This window comes from Pavona decussata, unplaced genomic scaffold, assembly GCF_977016875.1.
Source record: "Pavona decussata unplaced genomic scaffold, jaPavDecu1.1 SCAFFOLD_366, whole genome shotgun sequence".
NCBI classification, from domain to species: Eukaryota; Metazoa; Cnidaria; class Anthozoa; order Scleractinia; family Agariciidae; genus Pavona; species Pavona decussata.
The window spans coordinates 312599-337025 of NW_028145742.1; the positions used below are offsets into that span (position 1 = coordinate 312599).

Genomic DNA, 24427 nt, shown 5'->3' on the forward strand with positions numbered 1-24427 from the left:
TTCAAAATGTTACAAAATAGACGCTGTAAGATATTTCAAACCGACGTTTCGGCAATGCTGCCTTCTTCAGGGTTTTGTACCTTGAAGAAGGCAGCATTGCCGAATCGTCGGTTTGAAATATCTTACAGCGTCTATTTTATAACATTTTGAATTCACAAAAGAAAAGAATGCTCAGTTCCAGGAAAAAGAAAGAGAAAGACAGTTGATGAATCTAAATTAAAGCTCCCAAAGGGCGACAAATAAAAACATTTTCTGCCTCAAATGAACTCGAGTTCTTAAATAAAGGAGCAGTGATAGGCAAAAAAAGAGATAGCAAACATAATAAAACTGTAGAATTACTTGTCTTGGTTATATTTGTTAGAGAAGAAAACTGATTGCAAACTCGCGAGGCTAATGCTATACATAATGAGCTCATTATTGCCGCGAGTGACCATTATATTTTAAACACCAGTTTGACCTACTAGGAAAGCAACCTCGCTCCAAGGGACGTGAAGAGGAGAGACCCTGCGGAAACGACGTCGCAGAGAAAGTGGAAAATTGTAAGCAAACCATGGGAAAGGAAGCCTAATTTTTAGAGGACCAGTTCTTAAATAGAGAAAAAAGATTGGGATTCGTTGAAATAGGTTGGGACCTGTTACGAAGTTGACACTGCTAAACAAACTAAACATGTTGTCAAGCCGAAGAAGCTAATAATGTTTGATATAAATTTTTAACGACGATTCTCAACCGGATTAACATAAAAAGGACGGCGCTGTTGACTACCAACCGGTCATTAATTAAGTTAACAGCGTTAAGGCAGATTGTCAGTTGCTTTTTGCATCTCATGTGATCAGTTGAGTATTATCGAGAGCCTTTTTAAAGGTATAGTCAGTAACCCCTAATTGTGGAGGAGAGTTTTAGTCACGGTATAGCTAGACGGCTAGATGGCTAGACGCGACTGGCATTGAATAGTGATAGAAAGTATTAAATAAAAATAACTGAAAACTGTAAAAAAAAAATAAGAAAGTTACTTGTCTTGTTTATTCGTGTTAGGAAAGCAAAATCTGACTGCAAACTCGCGAGGCTAATGCTATACATAATGAGCTTATCCATTTGCCATCTAAACTGAAATTGTTTAGGCGCTAGTTTAGCCTGCTAGCTCCTGAGAAAAAAAGAAAAAAGCTGAGAATACTCATACTACGTGAATAAGCCATATTTTCACATAGGAGCACTGTAAGGACCTGTTATATCAAAGGAACAAATGAAGTCAACGTGTAAAAACAAGATATAACGTACTATGTGAAAATATGGTTTGCCGGCGAGGATTCGAACCCAGGTCTCCTGTGTTCAAGGCAGAGACCCTGGGAATTAACAAGGTTGATCAGAGAGCAGAGAATTTTGAGCAAACCATACCGTATGGAAAATGAAGCCTACTTTTTAGGGACCAGTTCTAAAAGATGGGGTTCGTTTGAAATGGGTTGGCACTTGTTAACGAAGTTGACTCTGCTAAACAGCTAAACAAACTAAACATGTTGTCAAGCCGAAGAAGCTAATAATGTTTGATATAAAATTTTAATGACGATTCATAGTCGGACTATATTAACATTAGCTTCGTGAGGTTTTGCGAGTCACGTATTTCTATAGTGGTAACATAACAAGGATGGCACTGTTCAGTCTGCCAAGCAATTAGCCAGATTGTCAGAGGGGACGGCTGTTCGCATCTTGAACATTTTCGAGCGTCTTTTTAAAGGTATCATCAGTAATCCCTAATTATGGAGGAGGATTTTAGTGTAAAGCTAGATGGCTAGACATATTTACACTGAATAGTGATAAAAAGTAACCAAAAAAAAAAAAAATAGAATGCAAATTACTGAGTGTACTCAATATTGCCCGGTAGGGGCCCATTTGTTTCTCCAGCAAGGCTGTACGCGGCTTTCTCCGGCCCTGCTCGCGCTAATGCATACGTGCCTCATATGAGGATTTTCTCTATAAAAACTAGTGTTTCCTGCCTTTCTCAACAGGCTTGCAATTGGCTTTCAGAAGAGTTATTCAGCCGGTGTGATTGCGTTTTATTAAAGTATCATGGCTGCCGCTGAATTTAACAGCACCGCCTTTAACGCAAGTGGAAAGCATTTAGAAAATGGAACATCGCGGTGGTCTAACGTTGGATATTGTAATTTCCGTGACGATCCCGTATTACAACGTGTAGCTAGAGTTGCTGCCTACTGTTTGATAATTGCCATATCAACCTTTGGAAACTCGGTGACAATTTATGTAGTTTGGCGCGACAAGAAGATGCGAAAACTCGCTTTCAACTTTTTCATTGTGAATTTAGCGGCCACGGATCTGACAATCACTTTGGTGTACATGACTCGAACTGCTGTAACTTGGCTTCGAGGAAGTGAATGGCTTGTACAAGGAGGATTTGGTACAGTACTGTGTAAAATGGTTCCGTTTCTACATGTTGTCGGTATCCTGGTCTCCATTCTCACATTGCTCATAATGGCAGTGGACAGATTTCTTGTCATAGTCTTTCCATTACGGCAGAAAATCACCGTGAAATCCTCAAAATTCCTCATCGCCTTCGTCTGGCTCTTAGCCATAGCCGTTCAAATTCCCTACTTTTATTCACTGGAGATTGTATTCAAAAACACGACTGGTGTATTTGTTTGCGGCGGCAACATTGCAAGGGCGTTCGGCAAGAGCCACCCTGAAATAAGAGTGATATATTACACGTTGCTGTTAGTCGCGTTCTACGGCTTTCCTTTCATGTTCATCATTGTATCTTACTCTGTGATAGTAATAACACTACGGAGGAGCAATCCACGACTTTGCGACAGTACTGATGGGAGAAGAGTAAGGCAAAACTGTCGAAACAGAGCAAGTAGAAAGACTTTTTACATGTTGTTGACCGTCACAGCCGCGTTCGTTATTTGTTGGCTGACATATTTTATTGCTAAAGTTATATATGACAAAATTCCTTGCTCCTTAAGGTTTTGGCGCTTTTTCCTTGCGCACAGCAATAGTGCTCTTAACCCGTGTTTGTACGCACTTTTCAACGTTAAATTTCGACAAGGGTTTAAAAGATTGTTCGTGCGTTCGTCTTGTTGTGCTGGGTTACGCTAACATTGCACGAAGATCGCTTTAATTTGGATTTGAAAACCACGAAAGAAAAAGTAAAAAATAATTTCTTAAAGAGAGATTTCTTAATTGTAAATATTACGTATGGCGGGGGAGGGGGGGGGGGGAGGAGGCGGCAACAAAATAACAGTGTTCAATAAAAGGTGTGTTTACTGTAATGAGGTGAGTACAGTACTGTAGAATTGAAATTAACATTAATTTCGCAAGAAATGGATAAAACATGTTGCGCAAACATTACGGGTATTATATACAACAGGCTTGGAAATTTCTGAATTGTGATTGGCTGAGGCGATATATATTTCAGCTTAATTTGAAATACCATCATGTAGAAAGTACAGTTTCCATAGTAACCTACGGCTCGTGATAGTCAGAGACAATTTTAAAATATTATTTGAGGAGTTATCCCAAATACCTCTTGATACTTGACCTCCTATACAAAGCCTTTTGCAACGATATACCAATTGAAAGTTACAAAACGAGCTGTACGAAGCTTCAGTAAAAACACCGCGACAAAATAAAAGTACCGGATCCTGTAGTGAAGGATCTAATCAGCAAAAAATTGGAAAACAAATAATATAAAAAAAGAGCAAGGCTGATTTCACGGTCGGTGAAGTATATTTTTCAATTTTTCGAAAGGTAAGGCCTTTCTTATTCAGGGAATGTTTTGAGAGACTGACCCTGTGGCAAGAGACGTTACAATTACTTCTCTTGCCACACGGCAAACGGCACACGGCAAACACACCCTGAAGAAGAAAGGCCGTGCCTTTCGAAATATTGGAAAATATACTTCCCTGACCGTGAAATCAGCCTTGCTCTTTCTTTTAGATTATTTGAATGAAGCTTGCCATTTCTGTACTGACTGAACATCCCTTTATTGGCTATTATTATCGCTTCACTTTACTTATTTACTACATAGGTAATCATTCATTATATTCTAACTTGTATTCATTTACTATTCTTAGTATACTGTACGTGTAATTTTCACGTACACCTTTCTGTATTTCTCATTCTTTGCAACGTAGCTAAATAAAATACTATTAAAAAAGTACTACTACTTTTTTCGGATGAGCGGTGCTTGCGAATTCCACATGTGTAATGAGAGATAAATAATTTATACTGTATAATTGCATACCAAACATCTTCGTGCTGTACTACAGTGAAAGATAAAACGTATCGAGCATATAGATATCAAAATGCGTCGGTGCAGAACCGGGCTGACATGCAGTAATTGTGAAAATGGTGTATTTCAGCCGAACACAAATCCTGGCATTTAACAATTAAAACTGGTTCTCGGCATAAGCTCGGCCATAAGCTACTGTTCCTTGTTCCTTGTTCCCTGTTCCCTGTTGACCGTCACTTGTCACTCCTTGAAACCAAGAGCCAAAAGAGAACGTCGAAACGCCCTGAAAGGCTCTGGCAAATCCGACAGCCCTGAAAACGTCTTGAAATATACACCCATGTAGGCCTCTTGTATTCAGTGGCGTTACATACAAGCGTGTTAAGACCAATTCTTTTAAAAGATCTTTAAAGTAGCATTTGCCATTTTACCATATATCAGCTTCCAAAGTTCTGGTTTATTGTCTGTCGACGGCCGAGATATTTTAGGAGAGCGAATGAGATAAAGTCGTTATTTTTGAGAAAGGTTCAACGGTCGAGCTTTTTTGTCGATTTGTAGGTCTCGGAGCCAGATTTTTCGTTTTCTGGTTTGTAACTGCAAGCTTCGTGGAACCCAAGTCAGCGAAACGAACGCCGAACAAAGTCAACAGCGTGACAGTAATGTTTACTACTTTTATTTTGTTTCAATCAGTTTAACCTAAACAAGGAAGGGCTCCGTGCTTTTAATCCCCTCATACCCCTCCCTTCCCCTTCCCCTTCCTCCCGGGGTCCGTGAACCTTAGTCCCCAGACCCCCTACATTCACAGGACACTTCCGGCTTACACTTTCCAACATGGCGAATCCTTTGTCCCTATATTCATGGCGAAGTTTTATCGTATTTACCACCAGATAGAAGCCAATGGGTGTAAACGTTCTTTACGACAACTGCCGAGAGACGTGGCCAAAAGCTGTGTGTGGCTTTGCGAATGTCTGTGGCTACATCAGCACGACTCTCTGGTTCTTTGTGTTGGTACCACAAATATGGAAGAATTGGAAACGACGTTCCGTGGAGGGCCTCAGTATTCTGTGGGCTACTGCTAACTTTACAGCCTCTTTAGTCAACGGTTTCTTCGCTTTTTCAGTAATCTTACCTATGTATATCAAAATATCAGCAGTGTATATGCCTGTGTTAGAGTTTTTCATTCTCGTTCAATTTTGGTTCTACTCCAAGCATGCTGTGCAGCTGAAATTCTTTTACGGTGTTGGCTGTTTTCTGATTTGGGTTGCTGTGATTAGTCTGGAACTTTCGGTAGAAAATGCTGCACCTAACGCTCAGTGGATCGCAATTGTGCTATGGTCTGTTGAGTCATTTCCACAGGTAAGTTTTGTTTATAATATTACAAATCAGTAAGAAGTTTTTGTACCAAAGGTCAGACCTGTCCCCCAATTTCATATGTTGAGAAAATCCCAGATGATCGGTGATTTTGCTCCCAGATGTTGTCATTGCTGGATAAAACTAAAAAGTTTTGGAAACTATCCAGAATTAGAGGGGAAAGTCCACAAATTTGTTTTTTGACCTGCGAGCAGTCTCTTTCTTGTCTAAAGTTCTGTAGTGCATGTCTATACTAGCAAGTGGTGTGTGGTGAGCAGAAAAGCTGCGAGCCGCAAGAAATGCAGGCACGGTGGGAAGGAAGAAGAAAGACTTTTTCTTCCCTCTCCCCAATCCCTTCTCCTTCACTTTTGTAAGTTGCATAATTTTACTGTCACTTTGCGCTCGTGATCCGAGGAGAAAAGGATGACTACTCGCAGTCTATGACAATTGAAATGCATCCAAAGGGTTCTTACTGTGCTAAACAGATCACCATTCATGTATGTTTTTTCGTATGTAAGGAATAATCACCAACCATTGCAGAAATCTGGGACATGTTGGGAAAATAGAAATGCTCCTAATTTATCTCCAATCATGTCATCTCAGATGATTGGATTGCATGTGTGTAGCCTTACATGCAATCAGTGCTTTTACTTCCTTTATTGTGGGTTGCTTGCTAGTGTTTCCCTGGGGAGGGGAGGGGGGCACTCAGGTGACTGAGGTCAAACGTTTAGACTCTGTAAAACTTCTGCTATGCTAAAGTGACCCAAAAAAGTCTGACAACACAGGAAGAAAAGAAGGCAAGAGTTTGGAAGGCAGTTCATACATCTGCCTGCGTTCATTGTGAGATACCTCATGTGTTCATCTTCTGTCCGTCGCAAACTTCAATGATTCCTTCAAAGTGGGGGGTAATAAGCCATTGCTGGGAACATGTTGTCTCTTATTATAAGACGTCTCCTATTACAAAAATGAAATGAAGGCTTTTAAGCCTCATGAACTACTTCAGAACTGTGAAAATGAAATATTGCAAATCTAGTTATCCACGTATTCAATAAATTTGTCATAAATGTTTGGAATATACCCTGTAAGAGGGGTAATTCAGTTACACTTTCACAACTGTTTCTAGATTCAGTGTTCAGGAACTCATTTTCTCTTAGTTTTAAATTATGATACAAAAAATGTAAATGCAATGTACTTGTGACAGTAGAGGCAAGGGATTTTCTTTTCTGAAACTTTCAAAATGTAGTAGTTCTCTACTCCTTCAGTATTATATTGTAGAGTTGTTACATCAATGAATTTCACAATTGCTGGTAGCATTCAGTTTTATTGCCTGTAATGTGCTGCTTGCACCTTGCAGGTAATTTTGAACATGCGTCTTAGGACAACAAGTGGTCAGGCCACACCCTCAGTTGTGCTGGGGCTCATGGGCAAAACCACAGATTTCTTGGCCACCTATCTTTTGAAGTTGCCACCACAGTATGTTATCATGACATATTTCTCAAGTACATTGGCTTATATTAATGGAATTCAGGTAAGTTGTACAGCTGGTCCCAGTATTTCAAACAGCTGATAAGTCTCTATCCAGCGGATAAAATGTTTTGGTTGGATTACATTTTGCTGGATAGCAATTTATCCATTGGATAGATTTATCTGCTTTTTGAAAAACCAGGGCCAGAACGACAGTCCAATGTTATTATAGGTTTTCTGATATGTGGCCTTAATATTAAGGGGAGGTGTGGGATATTTAACATCATTTTATTTAAGGGCATGGTAGAAAATGGGATAAGTGGCAATTTGGCCTTCAGAATCCAAATATCTCCGGAAAAACCTCATTCTACCTTGGCCTACGGACTTGTTAATTGTCATGTTAGAACTTTGTTTTAGTTTAAACAGAGAAGAAAGCAAATCATTTTCAGCATCATTTAACACTGAGTTGGTTCAGCTTTTAGGCTTAAGTCATCAGCTTGTTTGGCAGATTTTAGCCCTTATAAATCACAATGTAAATATGGCACTATGTTTTTGACACAATAACCAATCTGTATACCAAATTGGAGTGAATTAAGAGGAGATTATTTGGATTCCAAGACTAAATCATCACCTGCTCCCATTTTTCATCAGGTCCTTTAATAAGTTTACCATATAATTTATGAATTAGTCTCTTTATTTTTGACAAACTGATGAAAAACTCGTGCACAAAATCCAGTACATATCGGGAGGTAAATAACAAGTATTTTGTTGTTTTTTAGTTTTTCAGAGCATGCAAAGCATACTATTTCCTTGTTGGGTAAATGTACTAATATGGGTCATAGAGACTAGAGAGGTGGAATGCAGGATGACTTTTTTCAATTTTGGAAGTGGGATATGTTTTTATATTAGACTTGACTCTGTCTCTGATATGTCATAACATATGCCAAAGTTGTCAAAGTCTGTCTTTTTCATCATCTTTAATGGTTTTTAATGTGCACATGTCAAAGGTTCGTTTACCTTTGCTTGGTACCAAAGGTAGCATAAAAATGCTTGCAATTGTTGTTCTGATTTGAAGAAAGGTGTCTTTGATGATAATCAAAGGTGATCAAAAACGAATGTACTGAGTTTATCAACTTCATTAAAATATACAATGACCAAAGCTTCGTTTCCACTCTGCCATTGACGCAGCACCAAAGTTTCTTTAGTCAAGAGAGGAATTTAAACCAGTTTGAACGTTTTAAAGAAGGGTTATCGTATTACTCTAAACTTCGATTCACTTCCTCCTACTATTTAACAATTATTCCACGAGTGCGCATTGGATATGAGATGATACATAGCCAGCAAGTACGAGCGGAATAACTGTTTTATAATTTACAAACAATCAAGAAATATTCCTAAATCTTTGCTGATTTCATTTTGCAAAAAAAAAAAAAAAAATAGACCAGAAGACAATAATTATTTAATGGCCGCTATTTCTTGAGCATGATATAATGACTGATATCAAATGGCCGCTAAGCCAATCAAAAGTCTGGAATGACATCAACCAAAATCCAATTTTTAATGATTTATTATAATATAATAGCCTCGGTCTTATGCGCCTACTGGCGTGCTGAGAATTGATGATGATGATGATGATGATTATTACTATTATTATTATTATTATTATTATTATTATTAGTATTATTAGTATTATTATTATTATTATTGTTATTATTATTATTATTATTATTATTATTATTGCCAAAGGGTTACCTTTCAAAAGTTTGCAAAATGAAATCGAAAAAAATTTAGAATATTTTTAGATTGTTTTTAATAAAACAGTTATTCCACTTGCACTTGTTGGCACGTAGCGCCTCGTTGGCTATGTATCATCTCATATCCAACGCACGCACGTGGAATAATTGTTAAATATAAGTGAAAATGGCCTGTCCTAAGGTGAAATAGTACATGTACGAGACTTCTCGATTCATTGTTAACTTTCACTGTGGTCGCCTTCTTAATAGGCCATTTTCATGATGGCGTCATTTGACTACAACTACCAGAATTCATTTCGTTTTCCTTTTCAAATTCAAATTTTGTAATCCCAGTGGAGAGCAAAGAACAATAGCTCTAATTAGCATGAGAAAACAAAAAACTGAAGGATTCTGGTAGTTGTAATCAAATGACGCCATAGTGAAAATGTCCTATTTGACGCTTAGGTTTTCTGGTATCCCAAACCACAACCTAAAAAGACCCCAGTAATACGCACCACATACGGCAGCCATAGCAGTCCAAACGAAGACGCGCTGGAAGCGAACGACTGTGAAGAAGTCCCTCTGACTGGAGACTCCGAGGGCTCAGCAGAAGTCGATAGAGCGTCTGTGGAGGAGATGGCCTCCATATGCAGAATTGTCAGACCAAATTTCCAATTTCGCGCCAGAATACGCGACATCCCAAACTATCAACTGTGTTTCGTTGCTTATCTGGTCCTTGCGCTTGTAATTTTTAGTGTGTGCGTCTGCGTGGACACGCAGTCCGCGTGGGGAATTTTCGCGCCAGTTGTTGTTGCCGTCGTGCTGTTTGGCGCGCTTTTGTATCGGAATCACCGGGAGGGCCGCGTGCACTTTGCTGATTCGCTATTGGCGTGGTTCGACAGCTGCTGCGCTGACGAACCCGTGCAGTCCACGTGGTTGTCAGATGTGCCAAGATATAATTGACAAGGAACGTAGGAGAACTAGCCTTGCAATGCTCGTGGCTAACGCGTGAACAAAGTCTGGTGACCGTGTACAAAGAACACGGTAGGCCAACAAACACTGGACCTTTAGAGATGACCTTATGATTGAGGGTCGATAGTACGTATCTACAACATGATCTCTTGACACTGATTTATTGGCGTAATATTATTTTAATTTCACCGTAAACATAAAATCGTTTTCGATACTGTCTTGTAACAGCTGATGTTTTACTCTTTAGACTTCAATCAAAAATCAACTTTTACTGTTACCAAATTAACCGAAAACGAAAGCCTGTATACAAACTTGCCGATTTTCGTCGTGAGGATTGATGTATATATTGCTTCAAAGGCAACGGAATAGAGTTCTAAAAGTGATTTAATATACAATATAGAGTACTTATTTTAAAATAACAAACAATAGAGATGCTTGTCTGTTTTGTCTATGAATAAACCAAGAAATGAATCTTCTGGGCTGCTTTAAACCGTTTTACAGGACATTTCGCATTTTCCAAAGTTGTAAATGAGGGTTGATGGTAAGCATTGATGGTATCGATTACTTTGGTATCGTTATCGGATCACCCTATTGACTGTTGCTCGTCATCTCCCATAACATCTGAGAATTTAAGACTTAATTCTGTGCTGACAAGGTGGACATTTCTGATTCCATAGAACTGCTCGTGTCTTGTGTATTGTTAATGCTTAAAGTGTTCCTTAAGCCAGCTGCCTGTAAGTTGTCTTTGATTTTCTGTACTTGTGCGTTAAGCTTTGCTAGACCTTCTTGTACCTCGGCTAACTGCTGGTTCAGCGATAAGTTGCTCGTCTGATCACCTTATGGGATAAAACAAATTATTAAAAAAAAAAAAAAACTGGATCATTGTATAATGCAATTCCAGGGATTTGATTGGCTTAGCGGCCATGGTATATGAGCCATTATACCGTACCCAAGAAATAGCGACCATGGTTGTTCTTGCAAAGCAAAATCAGTAAGATCTAGCAGCATTTCTCGATTGTTTTTAATAAAACAATTATTTCACTCGCGCTTGTTGGATATGAGATGATAGATAGCCAACTCGGCGCTACGGGCCTCGTTGGCTATCTATCATCTCATATCCAACAAGTGCGAGTGGAATAATTGTTAAATAATCACTCATAAAAAATATATACCTTTTAAGCCCTAACAGTGATCAGCATCAAATTTCTCCTTGTAAGAGACATATGATTTACGGAGGTGTCTTTTAAACTTAGGTACAATTTGTTCTTAAACTGGTTTCATTGTCTATCCCATTCCATTTTCAAAGAATGACCGGGAAAATGACGAATGAACTTACTTTTCGTGGACTTGAAGAGTTTGAGGTGATTTCGTCGGTATAAGAATTCCCAGAATACACCGCAAACCAAGAACAAAACAAAAATACCCAGAGAAGCTATCAAGAGCTGTTGATTGGTAGGTGAGTTGATTGACAGGACGCCCACAGTGTCTGTGGCTGATCCTAAAGCCTGAGAAAAGAAAGGAGTACCACTGATATTAACACGGGATAACAATCACCCTTAGCACGAGGTCATCAAAGGACTCCAATGGGTTTTCTAGTCCTTCCTGCGAGCAAGCTTTCGGGGGAGGGCTCGCAGGCTATTCTTGTCTGGGAGTCTAACCAGAGAAGAGCTTTGAGCTCCGTTCTCCAAACAGGACTACTTTTGCTACAAGGCAAACACTCGGGGGAGGGGGGATTCAGCAACCTCGTTCCCAGGATCTCTCCGCTCCCTGGGAAGAGAAGAGGAGAGACCCTGGGGACGAGATTAGGGGTTCGCGGCCCTCCCTCCTCGGTCTGTTATTTAAACAGCCGAGGCCAGTTAGAGCAACAATGACTTAGGAAAAACCGAAAAAAAAAAAAACATTAATTTATTTTTATTCCAATTCATTCTCCACCTTGTAGCTTGTGTCCGGACTTCTCGTGTTTTCCTCTTGCACCAGGAAATTACAAACGTCCGTGTGAAGGTTTTACTCCATTGAGCGAGGTAATTCGCCTATGTTTCCCTTGAATAAAATTTCACGTTTACCCCGGGCTTTTTTTCCCCAGATTGCGTGCAGTCGTACGACGAACAAGACAAGGGGGTAGATAAGGGGGTAATACGTAGTAATATTGATGTAGCAAGAATGCAGCGAGAGCTAAGCGTCACTAGCCGGTGTTGCAAATAACAATAAGTAAATTAAAAGAGTATTACACACAGACAACTGTACGTATACTGGGTCTATACTTGGCCAGAACAGCCTCTTTTTCCATTCAGGAATAGACGACTGAGTGGAACGCACGAACTCGCGCGAAAATCTCCTGTCGCGCTCCACGCTGCAACTGATATTCGTGATCGCTCGCGTGTTCCTCTGACGTGATTATTCTTGATGAGTGAGAGGGGCTATAATATAATCCATACCTTTATTGGACTTATGTAGCGTTTCATCAGTTTGCCGTTCAGGTGACGATGGTTGTTAGTAAAATACTTTGCTAAACAGCCGTTCTTGGCCGTGAGCTCTGGAAAGCGTTTGCCAATCAATGCCACGTCATATTGCAGTGAATCATCCAACAACAGCGCCACACGCAGGTGATCGTTGTTCAGTTGGTGCAGGTAATAATACGCTTTGAGTCTGTCCAGCATCACACCTTCAACTTCACCGGTTTGTAAACTGTCCAACATCTCTTCTTCTGTGTTGTACGCTGTGAAAGGAAAGAATCAACTGGTACGAAAGCACGGTGTCCTTTAAAACACAAACTAATCATTCCAGCCAATCACATTGAACGTAAACAGAAGCCGGTGACTATGGGTTCCTGACGTAAGCAATACAATTACGAGGTTCTCTCTCTTTCAGATGTAATGTGTACAATAGGAATCTTCGTGAAAATACTCTACTACATCTTGCTAAAGTAAAAACACTGTAAATACAAAACAGGACAGACCAACTTTTAATACGCAGCAGCAGCGGATGGGAACAGTTCCAAAGATCTATCAGGGTAATCAGTTCATTACCAAGGTTTAAATTTGCCATATTTGAATATCTTAGTAAATTACATCTCTCCAGCCACCGCTGCTCATGTAATCAGTACTTATGTGACCAATTCTTTTTATCTCACGTTTTATTATGTCCATACTATTATTTTTACTGTTAAACCCTTTAACTGTTATATAGGATGATGTATACATGTACATAGAATATTTTTTTTTTTTATTAGTTACACATGGCTTTATAACAGCGTTCACTTTGTATTCGTTGATCCGTCATTCATTCATTCATTCATTCACTCACTCACTCACTCACTCACTCACTCACTCACTCACTCACTCACTCACTCACTCACTCACTCACTCACTCACTCACTCACTCACTCACTCACTCACTCACTCACTCACTCACTCACTCGCTCGCTCGCTCGCTCGCTCGCTCGCTCGCTCGCTCGCTCGCCCACCCACTCACTCACTCATTCATCCATCCGTCCGTCCGTCCGTCTATCCATCATTCAATAAATTAGTCCCAACTTGTAGAAAATGATTTTGTCTGCAGTAATACTCACTTGTTACGTTCGCACCAAAGTGCCGTGCCTCTTTTTCAGCCTCAGACCCATTTAACACCGCGAGCTTAAACAAGATAAAACATGGTGACTTCACTGTTTTGGGGAAGTTACGTAAAGCCAGTTCGTCGACAGAAAGCTACGGTCGTGGAATGTTCAGAACTTCTGTGTAACCCAAAGCGTCTCATTTCGGCTGTTTTAGTTTTTCGAAGCTTTATCAAAATACATTTCTTTTCTCAGAAAACTGTTCCCCACTGACTGTGAATGGCAAGGAGGCACATTCTTATTCCTTTTCATACCTGTTCTCAGTCTGTAATTTGTCGTGCAATAAAATCCTTTACAATAAACATCCGAACTAGTAATCGGAAGGTCTTAGGTTCGACTCCTGATAGAAGTACTCGGATTTTCTTTTTCCGAGTTTGCCTGTGTCACTCACTGAATGATACACCATTCTCATTATTTTTTCAGTATAAATCTTCTTTGTAATGAGATAAGTTTATTTCATAGTCTTTTACTCCTTCAGTCTAAGAAATCAACATCGGAATTCCCTTGACGGTTTTTTTTTTCTAATATTTTCCTTATATTTACATGAAAGAGTTTGGTTTTGGAACCCGTCTCCTCTGAATACGACGCAAGCATAATACGCACATGAGACCAGGAGCGCTTTCCAGTTGGCCAAAATTTTCGGTTTGACGGTCAAAATGCAAACGGAATTTTCTCCGAAGCGCGGATGTCATAGAAATTTTCCGAAACGTACTCGTGGTCAACCCTCGGCCTGTTCCGGGTGTTCATATAGTGAGGAGCGGGGCGAGAAAAATTGCGCGCGCGAAAACACGAGAAGAGACCAGTGAGAGGCCTTCTCTCATTAGTCTTCTCACCCTCCCCTCCCTCACTCGCATAGGAGTTTCCTCACGCTGCTATCCACCGTCTGAACGCCTGGATAACGAATGACTTGTCCACTTTCGGAGGTAATCGAAAGCAAAATACCACGATAACAACAACAACAACAACAAGGATATAGGTTTCTCGGTGCTTCAGATCCGCCATTGTATGAAAGCAATACGCTCACTTACATTTTTTCCTTGCGTGCTTTTGCAGTCTGAACCTACAGAAGACACAGTGATGGCGCTGGTTACAGCGGCGGTAAAAACGGCGATCAGGCAAACACCAGTTAGCATCCACAGTCCACTGAAAAGACGGCCATAGATCGTCCGAGGGACTTTGTCGCCATATCTAAAAAAATGACATTTTCTTGTTAGGTGTCCCTGGACGTGGCAAACTAGTTTACAAAGATCTAGTCAATTGTAACGCGTGCATCTTCACTTTCGCGTAAAGAATCACTCTCGACCCCAGAGCTCTTCCATTTTGCGCATGACTGTCAATCAATCAATCAATCAATCAATCAATCAATCAATCAATCAATCAATCAATCAATCAATCAATCAGTCAATCAACCAAATCCATAATATATACCATCACATTCACTCTATGGCGCATATGCCACACGTCGACAATCGAATCCTAACAGTATGCAGAATGTCCCATAAACCTAGTTTAATAGCCTTAGCTCCCACGAGGTCTGACCTGGTAGAGCATCCGAGTTCGACTCCCGATAGGAGCACTCCGAATTCCTTTTTCCGAGTATGCCTGTGTCATTTACTGAATAATAAATCATTCTCAATAAAATATACATTTCCAGTGGACCTAAATGATCCACCGGTTACAATGAGAAACTATTAACCCCCCCCCCCCCCTACATGCTGAAATGCCCTGATTGACACTGGACACTATTAAAAGGCAATGGTTATGAAGCCAGAGAAATGTCTTTGTTGTATGTTTTTGTTAGCATTTTTGGCCTTGACCGTGTACATACGGGGGTACGGAAGTTAGCCCAAACCAGGGATTGGACTAACGTCCAGGTAATCCGGGAGACATGGCAGGTATGAGGTGCATGGAAGGTCACATGTTCGACTCCCTCCCCCCCCCCCCCTCCCCTCCAGCACTGACCAAGAGTTTATTTTGAAGCCTTATACTCAACAACCTCTTTCCCAGGGTTTTTCTCTTGGGAATGAGGTTGGCCTTTTTCGTTTATCTCAAAACTTCAAAGGGAAACTGATAGGAACTGAAAAGATCACAATCGGGGCAGTTGTTGTTGTCCTTACCCGACAGTTGTCATGGTGACTAGAGCCCACCAGAATCCCTCGGATGATCCCTTTCCAAAGGAGGACTGGAATTCTGGCCGATTGGCCCTCATTTCCTGCAAAAGAAAACCCACAATCCTTCATGTTACTAGCATAGCCTGTCATCAGATGTTTGTTGTTCGGTGTGACTTTTGTGTTTTTGAATGGAATCCTGAGTGTCACTGCCCTGTCCTCTGGTGTGTCATTTTAGAAACCAGTTCAATTAAATGAATACGAATATAAAAAACATATATTTGAACTGCGGGTGAAAGTTTAAATAGAAGAAAGACCCTCGCAGGTATTTACACAACTTTAATAAGCAGTTGCGAAAAGAAAACAATAAGTAAGGAACCGCACAACGAAAATGCTGCAGGTGTACGCAGGATCTGTAAAAGATCTAATCAGCCAAAACATAAATGACTCAAATTTCTGCAAGGCTGGACTGCGTAGAAAACTTAATACTACAGCGACATGATAGAGACCAAACTGAGAATCAACAGAATGCGACAACCGTGGACAGCTGTTTCGAGCTGGTTGGCTCTCGTCAGCACGGTGTAGCACAGAAAAAAGTAGAACAACAACGCGAGTCGAGTACTAGTGGTCTACCAAATGCACGTTGGTGTTCTACTTTTTGCTGTGCTACACCGTGCTGACGAGAGCCAACCAGCTCGAAACAGCTGTCCACGGTTGCCGCATTCTGTTGATTCTCGGTTTGGTCTCTATCATGTCGCTGTCGTATTAAGTTTTCTACGCAGTCCACTGGCCTTGCAGAAATTTGAGTGCGAAAAGAAAGCCCGAAAAAAATTCAGTCTTGAACAGCATTCAAACCTATCATATATTATGGTATATAACGAACCTCGTTTCCAGGGCGTTTCCCTTATAAATTTGGAGGGCGGGGAAAGGGACAATGGAATACCCCTGGGAATGGGGTTGCTCCTCTCCTAAAACTTAGAAGAGAGGAGGTGTGCTTGCTTGGCTTGCACGGAAATTCCGATTGAGAAATCAAACCGTACGCGTGGGTACGTATCGTTCCATTTGAAACTTTTGTGACATTAGGGTCCTTCGGTTGAAGTGATGCACTTTTACTACTTTTTTATTTTTTTTTTTTTGGGGGGGGGGGTGGGTGGGGAAGGGGGCTTTCTACTTAATGCTGGAAGTTATAATACGTAATCCATCTCCCGTGGGGAGAGGGTAAATCATTTAATTTCTTCGGCTCAAATTTCCAACCACTGTGATTTTTGTAAATTTTTTAAGCAAACGAGATGTTCATTTTAATTTTGATAAATATTGACTTCAATAATGGACATGCTGGAATGACATTTTATTTAAGCATCATAAGATGCGGAAACGGACAGTTCTTGAAAGCAACAGAGTGTCACAGACCTGATCTCGACCGAAATATTTTATCTTTAGTTTCACCCAGTTTTCAAGCCTAATTCAGTCCAAAAAAGTCAAAACCAAGAGGCATGTGATGTTCTTTTGTCAAAACTTATTCGTTTTAGTATAAGATCTTAGATTAAGACATCCTTTGTGTTTACACAGTACGCACATGGCTTTCCCAAGGGGGGCGGGGGGAGGCGCGGTGTTGCTCCCTTCGTGGGTTAAAAGAGATGAAAGCCACTTACCAATGCCCAGATGGAGATGCCGGAAATGGCTGCCAGCAATAACATAACAGCACAAATAGGCCATGCAGACAGGATTGTATCGGTAGTCAACTTCTCTATTTTCTCCTTGCAAGCATTGTAATCGATCACCATGGCAAAGCCAGGCGAATTAAACGCTCCGACGAGTGTCACGTCATAGTTGTGGGACTCCTCCAATTCTTGAGTTAGCGAAGAAGAAAGAGATGGCGCGATCGGAAAAGCGATGTCCGCCGTTTCATTCAGAATGGACGAAATCAAATTATCTTCAGACGAAACTTCTTTCCACCTGATGGTTTTCGTGTTGCAATCGTATTGGCGAAAACAGTGACCCAAGCCAGTTTCCACGAACTCGAAGAGCAAACCGTTGCGGTCTTTCGTGCGATTGCGGGATCTGTTGGTTATCACATAAGGAGGCTCTTTCTGGAAAACAACTTTGAAGTTTGAATTCGCTTTTGAACATATTGCCGAATTCATCGCGCTTGATCTGGAACCGCCTTCAGAAATAGATATAAATATCACGAAGAAGGCCAAGATCAACCTCTTGTCCATGTTTCTGTTGTATCCAGTTAATCAATGTAGGCGACCCTCAGTTCAGCTGTCAAGGTCACGCGCCGTACACAGAAGCTGAGTCACGCTATTATAACCATGTTCACACACCCTTGGTCACGCTTGTTATTGTTATAACGTTCCGAATTCTTGTGGGATGTCAGACGCTCCGCCCGTCAACTCTTGCACCATTCCTAACTAAGGACGCTGTTCACAGGTTAAGAAATTATAGTACAAATGAAGAATTCGCATTGTTCAACACCTTTTCATAGTGCAAAAACAAATATTCAAATTTAATTCACAAATAGTTGGTTTGGAAAAATAATGTATTTCTATCAGTCTAACCTCTGCTTTCAGATACCTCGATAATACGGACAATCATCTTTATCTACATGCATGTAGGCTCGGGAGCTGCAGGCTCGTCTTGTGTGACTTCATGAGTTCGTGCGTGACATTAAGTTCGTTCACACTTCTCACTGCCTTACATGAAGAGGAAATTAGTTTTCAAGATGGCTGTCATGTGACGTTTGCAGGGAATTGATCCCTTCAGAAGTATGTTTTAACGGTAAATTTCAACGCAAAAACATGTCGCCACGAGTTTGGTGTGCCTTGGTGGCTGCTCAGCTTGGTTTTGGAGCGTATGGTGTCATTGTTACCGTTTTTGCCAAGGATAGTAAAGCTGATCCTCTTGTGTTCTGTTTGCTGAGAGACGCTGGAGCTTTCCCTGTGATGTTAATTGCAGCCTTTTTTGTAGAGGGTAAAGTTAGTTTGCCTTCTCTAAGGTAAGCTTTAGTACTTAAGATTATTTTTTTTTTATAGTTTGGGCTTATTTTCTGGTTTATAGGGCCTCACTGGCGAGAAAAATATTCGATATTTTGTCTTCGATCACGTTGAGTTACCTGGGAGACAAAGTGTGGTTGTGAAATATGTAGTATGTTTGAAAAGGGAAATACGAGAATATAAGCAAAAATTTAAACTTTTGTTTTGGTTAAACTTGAAAATTACTTATATCATAGTGTTAAACCCCTTGAATCACAGCTTGAAAATATTACAGTAACTGTGTTGAAAATTTTGTTTTCATTCTTATGTAAATAAAACAGTTTCATCTCAAGGGCTTAGGCCCGATTCAGACGTTGTGTCTTTCATGCGCCATACCTAGTTCAATATTACATTTGACTTTGGTGCGGCAAGTTGATTCAGATGGCACACATTGTTAAATATGGCCGATGGCTGATTCAAATGGCACATGCTTTTTGTCAAGTCCGATTCGTCAAACCTTTCCTGTGCATGATATTTTCATGCTTGACTGATTACACTACCAGGCCTATTAGCCAATCATGAGCTTTGTTATATTATAAAATACATTATAGTAATTCCTCGCGAAGCGAGGTTAATAAATTTGTCAGGCCGAGCCGGCCCGAGCGGAGCTAAGCCGCGCGAATTCGAGCGAAAAATATATTTATATATATATATGTGTAGATATGTTTATATCTTTGAAGGTGTCCGCACTGTTGGCTAGCAACAGTGAAAAACAAAGTGTGAATGACGTCAGACTGTCTGGCGTCGTCTGGAGCAAAATTTGCATACATCGGAAAAAATGTGCATGCATGATCAAATTTCAACTGCAATGTTCATCAATATTTACTGGATACAGAACTATCTCTCCAGAATCTTTTCCCTTTCTGTACGTAATCTTTTTTGTGAAAGATTGCATTGAAGAAATTACACGTTTTATGGCCGCGGTAAAATAATTTTCCATGGGAAATAAATTCATCGAACATGACAGCACTGCACGCCCGTTGTCCATTACGTCGCGTCAGAAATAGATTTTCAACCGCAAACTAGCCTGTGGAACTACGAAAAGACCAAGCTCATAAAAAAATCCTATGCCCCTTTTAATCTCCTTATTTGATGCTACAATACAAGTAAAGAGGGCTTTCCACCCAGCCCCAGCTTCGCGAAGTTTTGCGAGTCACGTATTTCTAGTTTATGCATTAGGTTTGGTGCATGAAAGGTGTTGCCTGTCGATGGAAATTGTCGTCACAGGGTTTCTCATAGGGTGTGGCATAATTATTATGTGGTAAACTCTGCTGTGTCGTGACATTAACCATGGTATAGAAAATCGATTTTTTGAACCTCCCAGGGAAAAATGGGACTTTCCAAAAGTCAGATTTAAAAATCTGACCAAAGCAAACCATGGGAAATAACATTTGTCTCAAACAATTGGGACTTTCGAAAAATTGAAGGTTTGAATAATCTATATTCCATTGTAATTCAAATCTGCCAAACCAAAATGATTCAGATGCTGTGTCATTTGGTTCAGTGCATGAGAGGTTTGGCATCTTAACCAAGCAGAAAACAACTGAGAAAATGTCTGAGTTGTTTAATCTCCTAAACAAGGTATGGCAGATACAGTGGACTAAATGGTTATTTAATAACCAATATTTATTGTCTTCTACAGTATCTCTGCCAAAAATCAGTTGAACATCAGTATCTCTTGTGAAAACAATTGGGAAAATTTTTGAGTATTTTAATCTCCTAAACAAGGAATGGCAGATACAGTGGACTAAATGGTTATTTAATAACCAATTGTCTTCTATCTCTGCCAAAAATCAGTTGAACATCAGTATCTCTTGTGAAAACAAGTCCTAAGAACATATCTGAGTTGTTTACTCTCCTAAACAAGAAATGGCAGATACAGTGGACTAAATGGTTTATTAATAACCAATATTTACTGTCTTCTACAGTATCTCTGCCAAAAATCTGTTGAACATCAGTATCTCTTGTGAAAATAACTGGGAAGATTTCTGAGTTGTTTAATCTCCTAAACAAGGAATGGCAGATACACTGGACTAAATGGTTATTAACAACCAATTGCCTTCTATCTCTGCCAAAAATCAGTTGATTATCAGTATGTCTTTTGTGTAAGTCACTTCAACTGATTTCTTTTGTATATGAGAACTGAACCAAGACAAGTGAGGCATTTGTAGTTGTGAACAAAATTAATCAGTCGAAGGGTCCATATCTCATTTGTGAAGGTTGCTTGCATTGTCTAGAAAAGTGATAAGCTAAGCATTTTGCTAATAGGCCTAAATATCAGGGTTTTCGACGCCATTTTGACAAGTAGGCAAACACGTCTGAAATAACAGTGTTTGTATGGAAATCCGATGTCAAATAATTTTCAAAAAACATCGCTTCTGAAAAATTCATGAATTGGAAACTTTTGGCATTAGGAAAACGATTTTAAGAAAAAAATTAGAGGGATGTAGCTGTGCCAGAAAGCGTCCAGTCGTGTTTTGAAGTTTCCATACATTTGTCTGTATAGCAGCAGCCGAGAACTGCTACTAAAAATAGTTCGCGGGAAAAAATACAGGGAAATGTATGGAAAGTTCAAAACACGACTGGACGCTTTCTGGCAATTTTTTTCTTAAAATCCTTTCCCTAGTTCCAAAAGTTTCCAATTCATGAATTTTTCAGAAGCGATGTTTTATGAAAATTATTTGACATCGGATTCCCATACAAACACTGTTATGTCAGAAGTGTTTGCCTACTCATCAAAATGGTGTCGAAAACCGTGATAAGGCCTATTTGCAAAAATTAAATATGCAACTAAGTATCTTACATGACAATCAGTCTCTGTGCCAATATAGGATTTATCCCATGCCATAGAGGATACAGCCAATCAGAAAGCTAGAAACCCATTGCATATTCTGCGGTATGCAACAGGTAGTATTCCACAAAAAAATCCTGGCTTTCCTTGCGGCCTACAAAGGCTTTTTTTCATCAAATGAGCATTTCCTATTTATATTTTTTAATTTTTTATCAAAACTATGTACTTTCAAGAAATGTTGCCAGTCTGTTGAATATTTCTTTTACTGATTGAGTGGCACAGGAAAATTACTTATGCAAAGATTTCTATGGAATACCATAAATGGCAGGGCAATGTTTTTCATATGCAAAATATGAGGCAATGACATTTATTACATTTAAACCTGTGGTCAAATGTTTTTTTGGGTGTGTGTGAAAAGGGCATACAAACAAGGGAAAAGTCTTAACAATGGAGAATTACCCATTCTCCTTCTTTGACTATCAAACTGTTAATAACTGTATTAACAGGTACAATTTTTAAGAATAAGATAAGATTTAGTTAAACATCTAATGATAAAAATAAGCAAAAGAAGTTTTTTCACTACGTTTCGATGACTCCATGTCATCATTTTCAAGTAAAAATAAAATAAAATTGACAACTTAATATATACCCTGCAAGGCGATAAAATGTAAATTATGCATGTAAAGGTGACAAATTTAAATAAATAGATAATTTAATAGATAATTTAGATAAATAAATAAAAATTTTTTAAGAAAAAGCTAAAAAGGACTAAAAGTTCAACAAAGTTCCTTTATGTTCAGTTATACATGTATATGTTTTTGTTCCTTGTGTAGGAGTATCCCCTTGTTTATGGTCCTTGGCCTCACGGGTATGTTCATTGGTCAGCTACTCTTTCTTCTTGGCATTTACTTAACGAGTGCAAACATGGCTGCCATGTTTCAGCCTTCTGTTCCTGTTTGGAGTACATTTCTAGCTATGCTATCAGGAGTAGAAAAACCTCCAGTGCTTACAAAATCTTATGGCTTGGCCAAAATTGTTGGCATTCTTCTCGCAGTTATTGGAGCTGTGACAATGACTTTAGGAAAACTCCGACACGATGACAAACCCACTGAAGAGTCTTGGCTTGTTAGCGGCTCATCTGTAGGGAGTCAGTTTCTAGGATGCATTTGTCTTCTTGCCCAGTCTGCAAGCACAGCTGTGTATTATGTCATTCAGAAAAAGTACATATTCAATCAGCCATACTCAATATGGAAGAATCAACCTATGGCAGTCACAGCTTGGAGTTACTTCTTTGGTGCCATGTTCATGGCGCTTGCGTCTCTCACCTACATCAACCAGCCGGAGAAGTTCACCAGTTTCTCCAAAGAAGCCTTTTACTGCTTAGTGTATGCCATTTTAATCACCTCCTCAATGTGTTACTTGCTTCTCTCATGGTGTAACATGCAGGCACCATCAACCTTTGTCACCGCTTCATGGCCCCTTCAGTCCTTGTTCTGCGCAATTCTGTCGTTCATCTTTCTTCATAAATCATTGCAGCTGTTGGAGTTTTTCGGTGGTAGCTTTATCGTGTGTGGTCTTGCTGCAGTTTTGTGGTCAAACTATGCAGAGGAGAAAGAATTGAACGTACAAGTTAACGAAAAGGACACAAAGAACAAACCACCCCCTAAACAGGGCTGGAATTTCTCAGAAGCCATTTCCGAGGGATATGTAGTGATCCCAAAAGATGATGATGACTAGCATATATGCGCAAAATTTTTAGCATACCAGTAAAAAGTGAACCAGGCCGGGGTTGGAGAGTGTTGTTCTCCTGGTTGGCCTATTGTTTTATGCTTATTAACACAAACTTTATTACAAAGAAATAAGAAACAGGGTTTGGTGAGGTCATGATGAGAGGTGTGCCAATTCCTCCTCAAATATTGATATGGCTCAGGTTTGTAATTATAGTGATCTTGGTGTTACAAGTGGGTTAAGTTTGTTGTTGCAAAGGTGGCAAGGTGTATTAAAAAATATTCTGGCAATGTGAATTAAAAGATGGACCTTCACAAAAACCGGCACCTCTTTCCTCTGTAGATGTCGGTTTTAAAATTTATTTTTCATTCGGAAATTAATGTTAAATTTCTGCTTTCTCGGTTTTGGGACTGCGCCTTGTCTGTTTTGTGGGAAATAAAGGAATAGGAAAGTGCAAAGAGAGAAGGTATTTGCATTGGGTTGGAGTTTGGGATCCCATTGTCGTAATTTTCAGTGTTTTGATACACTGAATTCAAAGGAGAACGCTTAGTGCCTCTGTACATGTAAATGTCACAATTGCATATCATTAGCGGGGTGATGCCTCCAAGTGCAGGGATTTTTGCACAATTTTATTACTATGCGAGCAAAGTAGATCTTAGCAAGGGCTATTGGAATCCAAGAGAAAATTAGGGGTAATCACGCATTTTTCAGATATAATTTTAAAAGGACGGTGCCTACATGTACTTTTGTTACTGCGCATACGTTCTACACATCTCGAGATACTCGGGTTTCCTATGGGTGGTGCCTACTAATACAGGGATATTTTTGCGCGGTTTAAAACTATGCAGAGAAAGCAGAACTTAGCAAGTGCTTTCGGTATCCTAAAATAAAATTGGTGGTAACCCTGCATTTTTCAGAGATAATAAAGCTTGGAGGAAAAACGTCATACATTGCCTTGTATTTTACTGCTTTTTAGAATATTTGTCCCTTAATTATCTTTAAAAAGTGCGTGGTTGCCCCCAACTTTTTTTCTTTTTAGATTTCAGCAGCCCTTGCTAAAATCTGCTTTTTCCGCATAGTTATAAACTGCGCAAAAATACTTGGGTATTAGTAGGCACCGTCCTTAAATTGAAATAATTCTAAAAAGCTTTAAAGTACATTACAATGTATGGCGTTTGTCTTCAAATTGAAGCTTGATTATCTTCGAAAAAAAGTGTGATTGTCCCTGATTTTGTTTTTCAATCCCAGCAACCCTTACTATGATCTGTTTTTCGCGTATAGTCAGAAACTGCGCAAAACATCTTTGTTCGAAAGGCGCGGTCCTTAGCACTTAAACCCCTAATATCAAAGTACAAATTCTCCTATGTTGTCCCCATACTTTTCTTATAAAAGTAGTGGG

The 24427-nt window shown here is 39.7% G+C and overlaps 4 protein-coding genes across 4 annotated transcripts; 3 read left to right on the forward strand and 1 right to left on the reverse strand.

The window, feature by feature from the left end:
- Positions 1–1643: 1643 nt before the first annotated feature.
- On the forward strand, positions 1644–3167 carry LOC146452545 (neuromedin-K receptor-like). Its single transcript, XM_085097625.1, has 2 exons — positions 1644–1729; positions 2001–3167. Exon 2 carries the CDS (start codon positions 2062–2064, stop codon positions 3103–3105), a length of 1044 nt encoding a protein of 347 aa, XP_084953751.1. The 5' UTR covers positions 1644–1729; positions 2001–2061; the 3' UTR covers positions 3106–3167.
- Positions 3168–5039: 1872 nt separating this feature from the next.
- On the forward strand, positions 5040–10232 carry LOC146452546 (uncharacterized). Its single transcript, XM_085097545.1, has 3 exons — positions 5040–5593; positions 6942–7115; positions 9250–10232. Exons 1-3 carry the CDS (start codon positions 5135–5137, stop codon positions 9745–9747), a joined length of 1131 nt encoding a protein of 376 aa, XP_084953671.1. The 5' UTR covers positions 5040–5134; the 3' UTR covers positions 9748–10232.
- On the reverse strand, positions 10133–17744 carry LOC146452547 (uncharacterized). The gene is made up of 7 exons (XM_085097538.1): positions 17127–17744; positions 15484–15578; positions 14395–14554; positions 13325–13388; positions 12192–12472; positions 11093–11261; positions 10133–10592 (listed from the first exon to the last, which is right to left on the reverse strand). The coding sequence occupies exons 1-7, from the start codon at positions 17691–17693 to the stop codon at positions 10393–10395; spliced, it is 1536 nt and encodes a 511-aa protein (XP_084953664.1). The 5' UTR covers positions 17694–17744; the 3' UTR covers positions 10133–10392.
- Positions 17745–18201: 457 nt separating this feature from the next.
- On the forward strand, positions 18202–23974 carry LOC146452548 (uncharacterized). The gene is made up of 2 exons (XM_085097546.1): positions 18202–18472; positions 22134–23974. Exons 1-2 carry the CDS (start codon positions 18276–18278, stop codon positions 23035–23037), a joined length of 1101 nt encoding a protein of 366 aa, XP_084953672.1. The 5' UTR covers positions 18202–18275; the 3' UTR covers positions 23038–23974.
- Positions 23975–24427: the final 453 nt, after the last annotated feature.

Excerpts from the sequence above, each read along its gene's own strand:
- LOC146452545 (XM_085097625.1), top strand. The coding sequence starts at position 2,062 with ATGGCTGCCGCTGAATTTAACAGCACCGCCTTTAACGCAAGTGGAAAG.
- LOC146452546 (XM_085097545.1), top strand. The coding sequence starts at position 5,135 with ATGGGTGTAAACGTTCTTTACGACAACTGCCGAGAGACGTGGCCAAAA. Across the intron at positions 5,594-6,941 it reads CTGTTGAGTCATTTCCACAG|GTAATTTTGAACATGCGTCT; the intron begins GTAAGTTTTGTT and ends TGCACCTTGCAG. Across the intron at positions 7,116-9,249 it reads CTTATATTAATGGAATTCAG|GTTTTCTGGTATCCCAAACC; the intron begins GTAAGTTGTACA and ends TTTGACGCTTAG.
- LOC146452547 (XM_085097538.1), bottom strand. The coding sequence starts at position 17,693 with ATGGACAAGAGGTTGATCTTGGCCTTCTTCGTGATATTTATATCTATT. Across the intron at positions 14,555-15,483 it reads GTCACCATGACAACTGTCGG|ATATGGCGACAAAGTCCCTC; the intron begins GTAAGGACAACA and ends TCATTTTTTTAG. Across the intron at positions 11,262-12,191 it reads GCTACATAAGTCCAATAAAG|GCTTTAGGATCAGCCACAGA; the intron begins GTATGGATTATA and ends TTCTTTTCTCAG.
- LOC146452548 (XM_085097546.1), top strand. The coding sequence starts at position 18,276 with ATGTCGCCACGAGTTTGGTGTGCCTTGGTGGCTGCTCAGCTTGGTTTT. Across the intron at positions 18,473-22,133 it reads GTTAGTTTGCCTTCTCTAAG|GAGTATCCCCTTGTTTATGG; the intron begins GTAAGCTTTAGT and ends TTCCTTGTGTAG.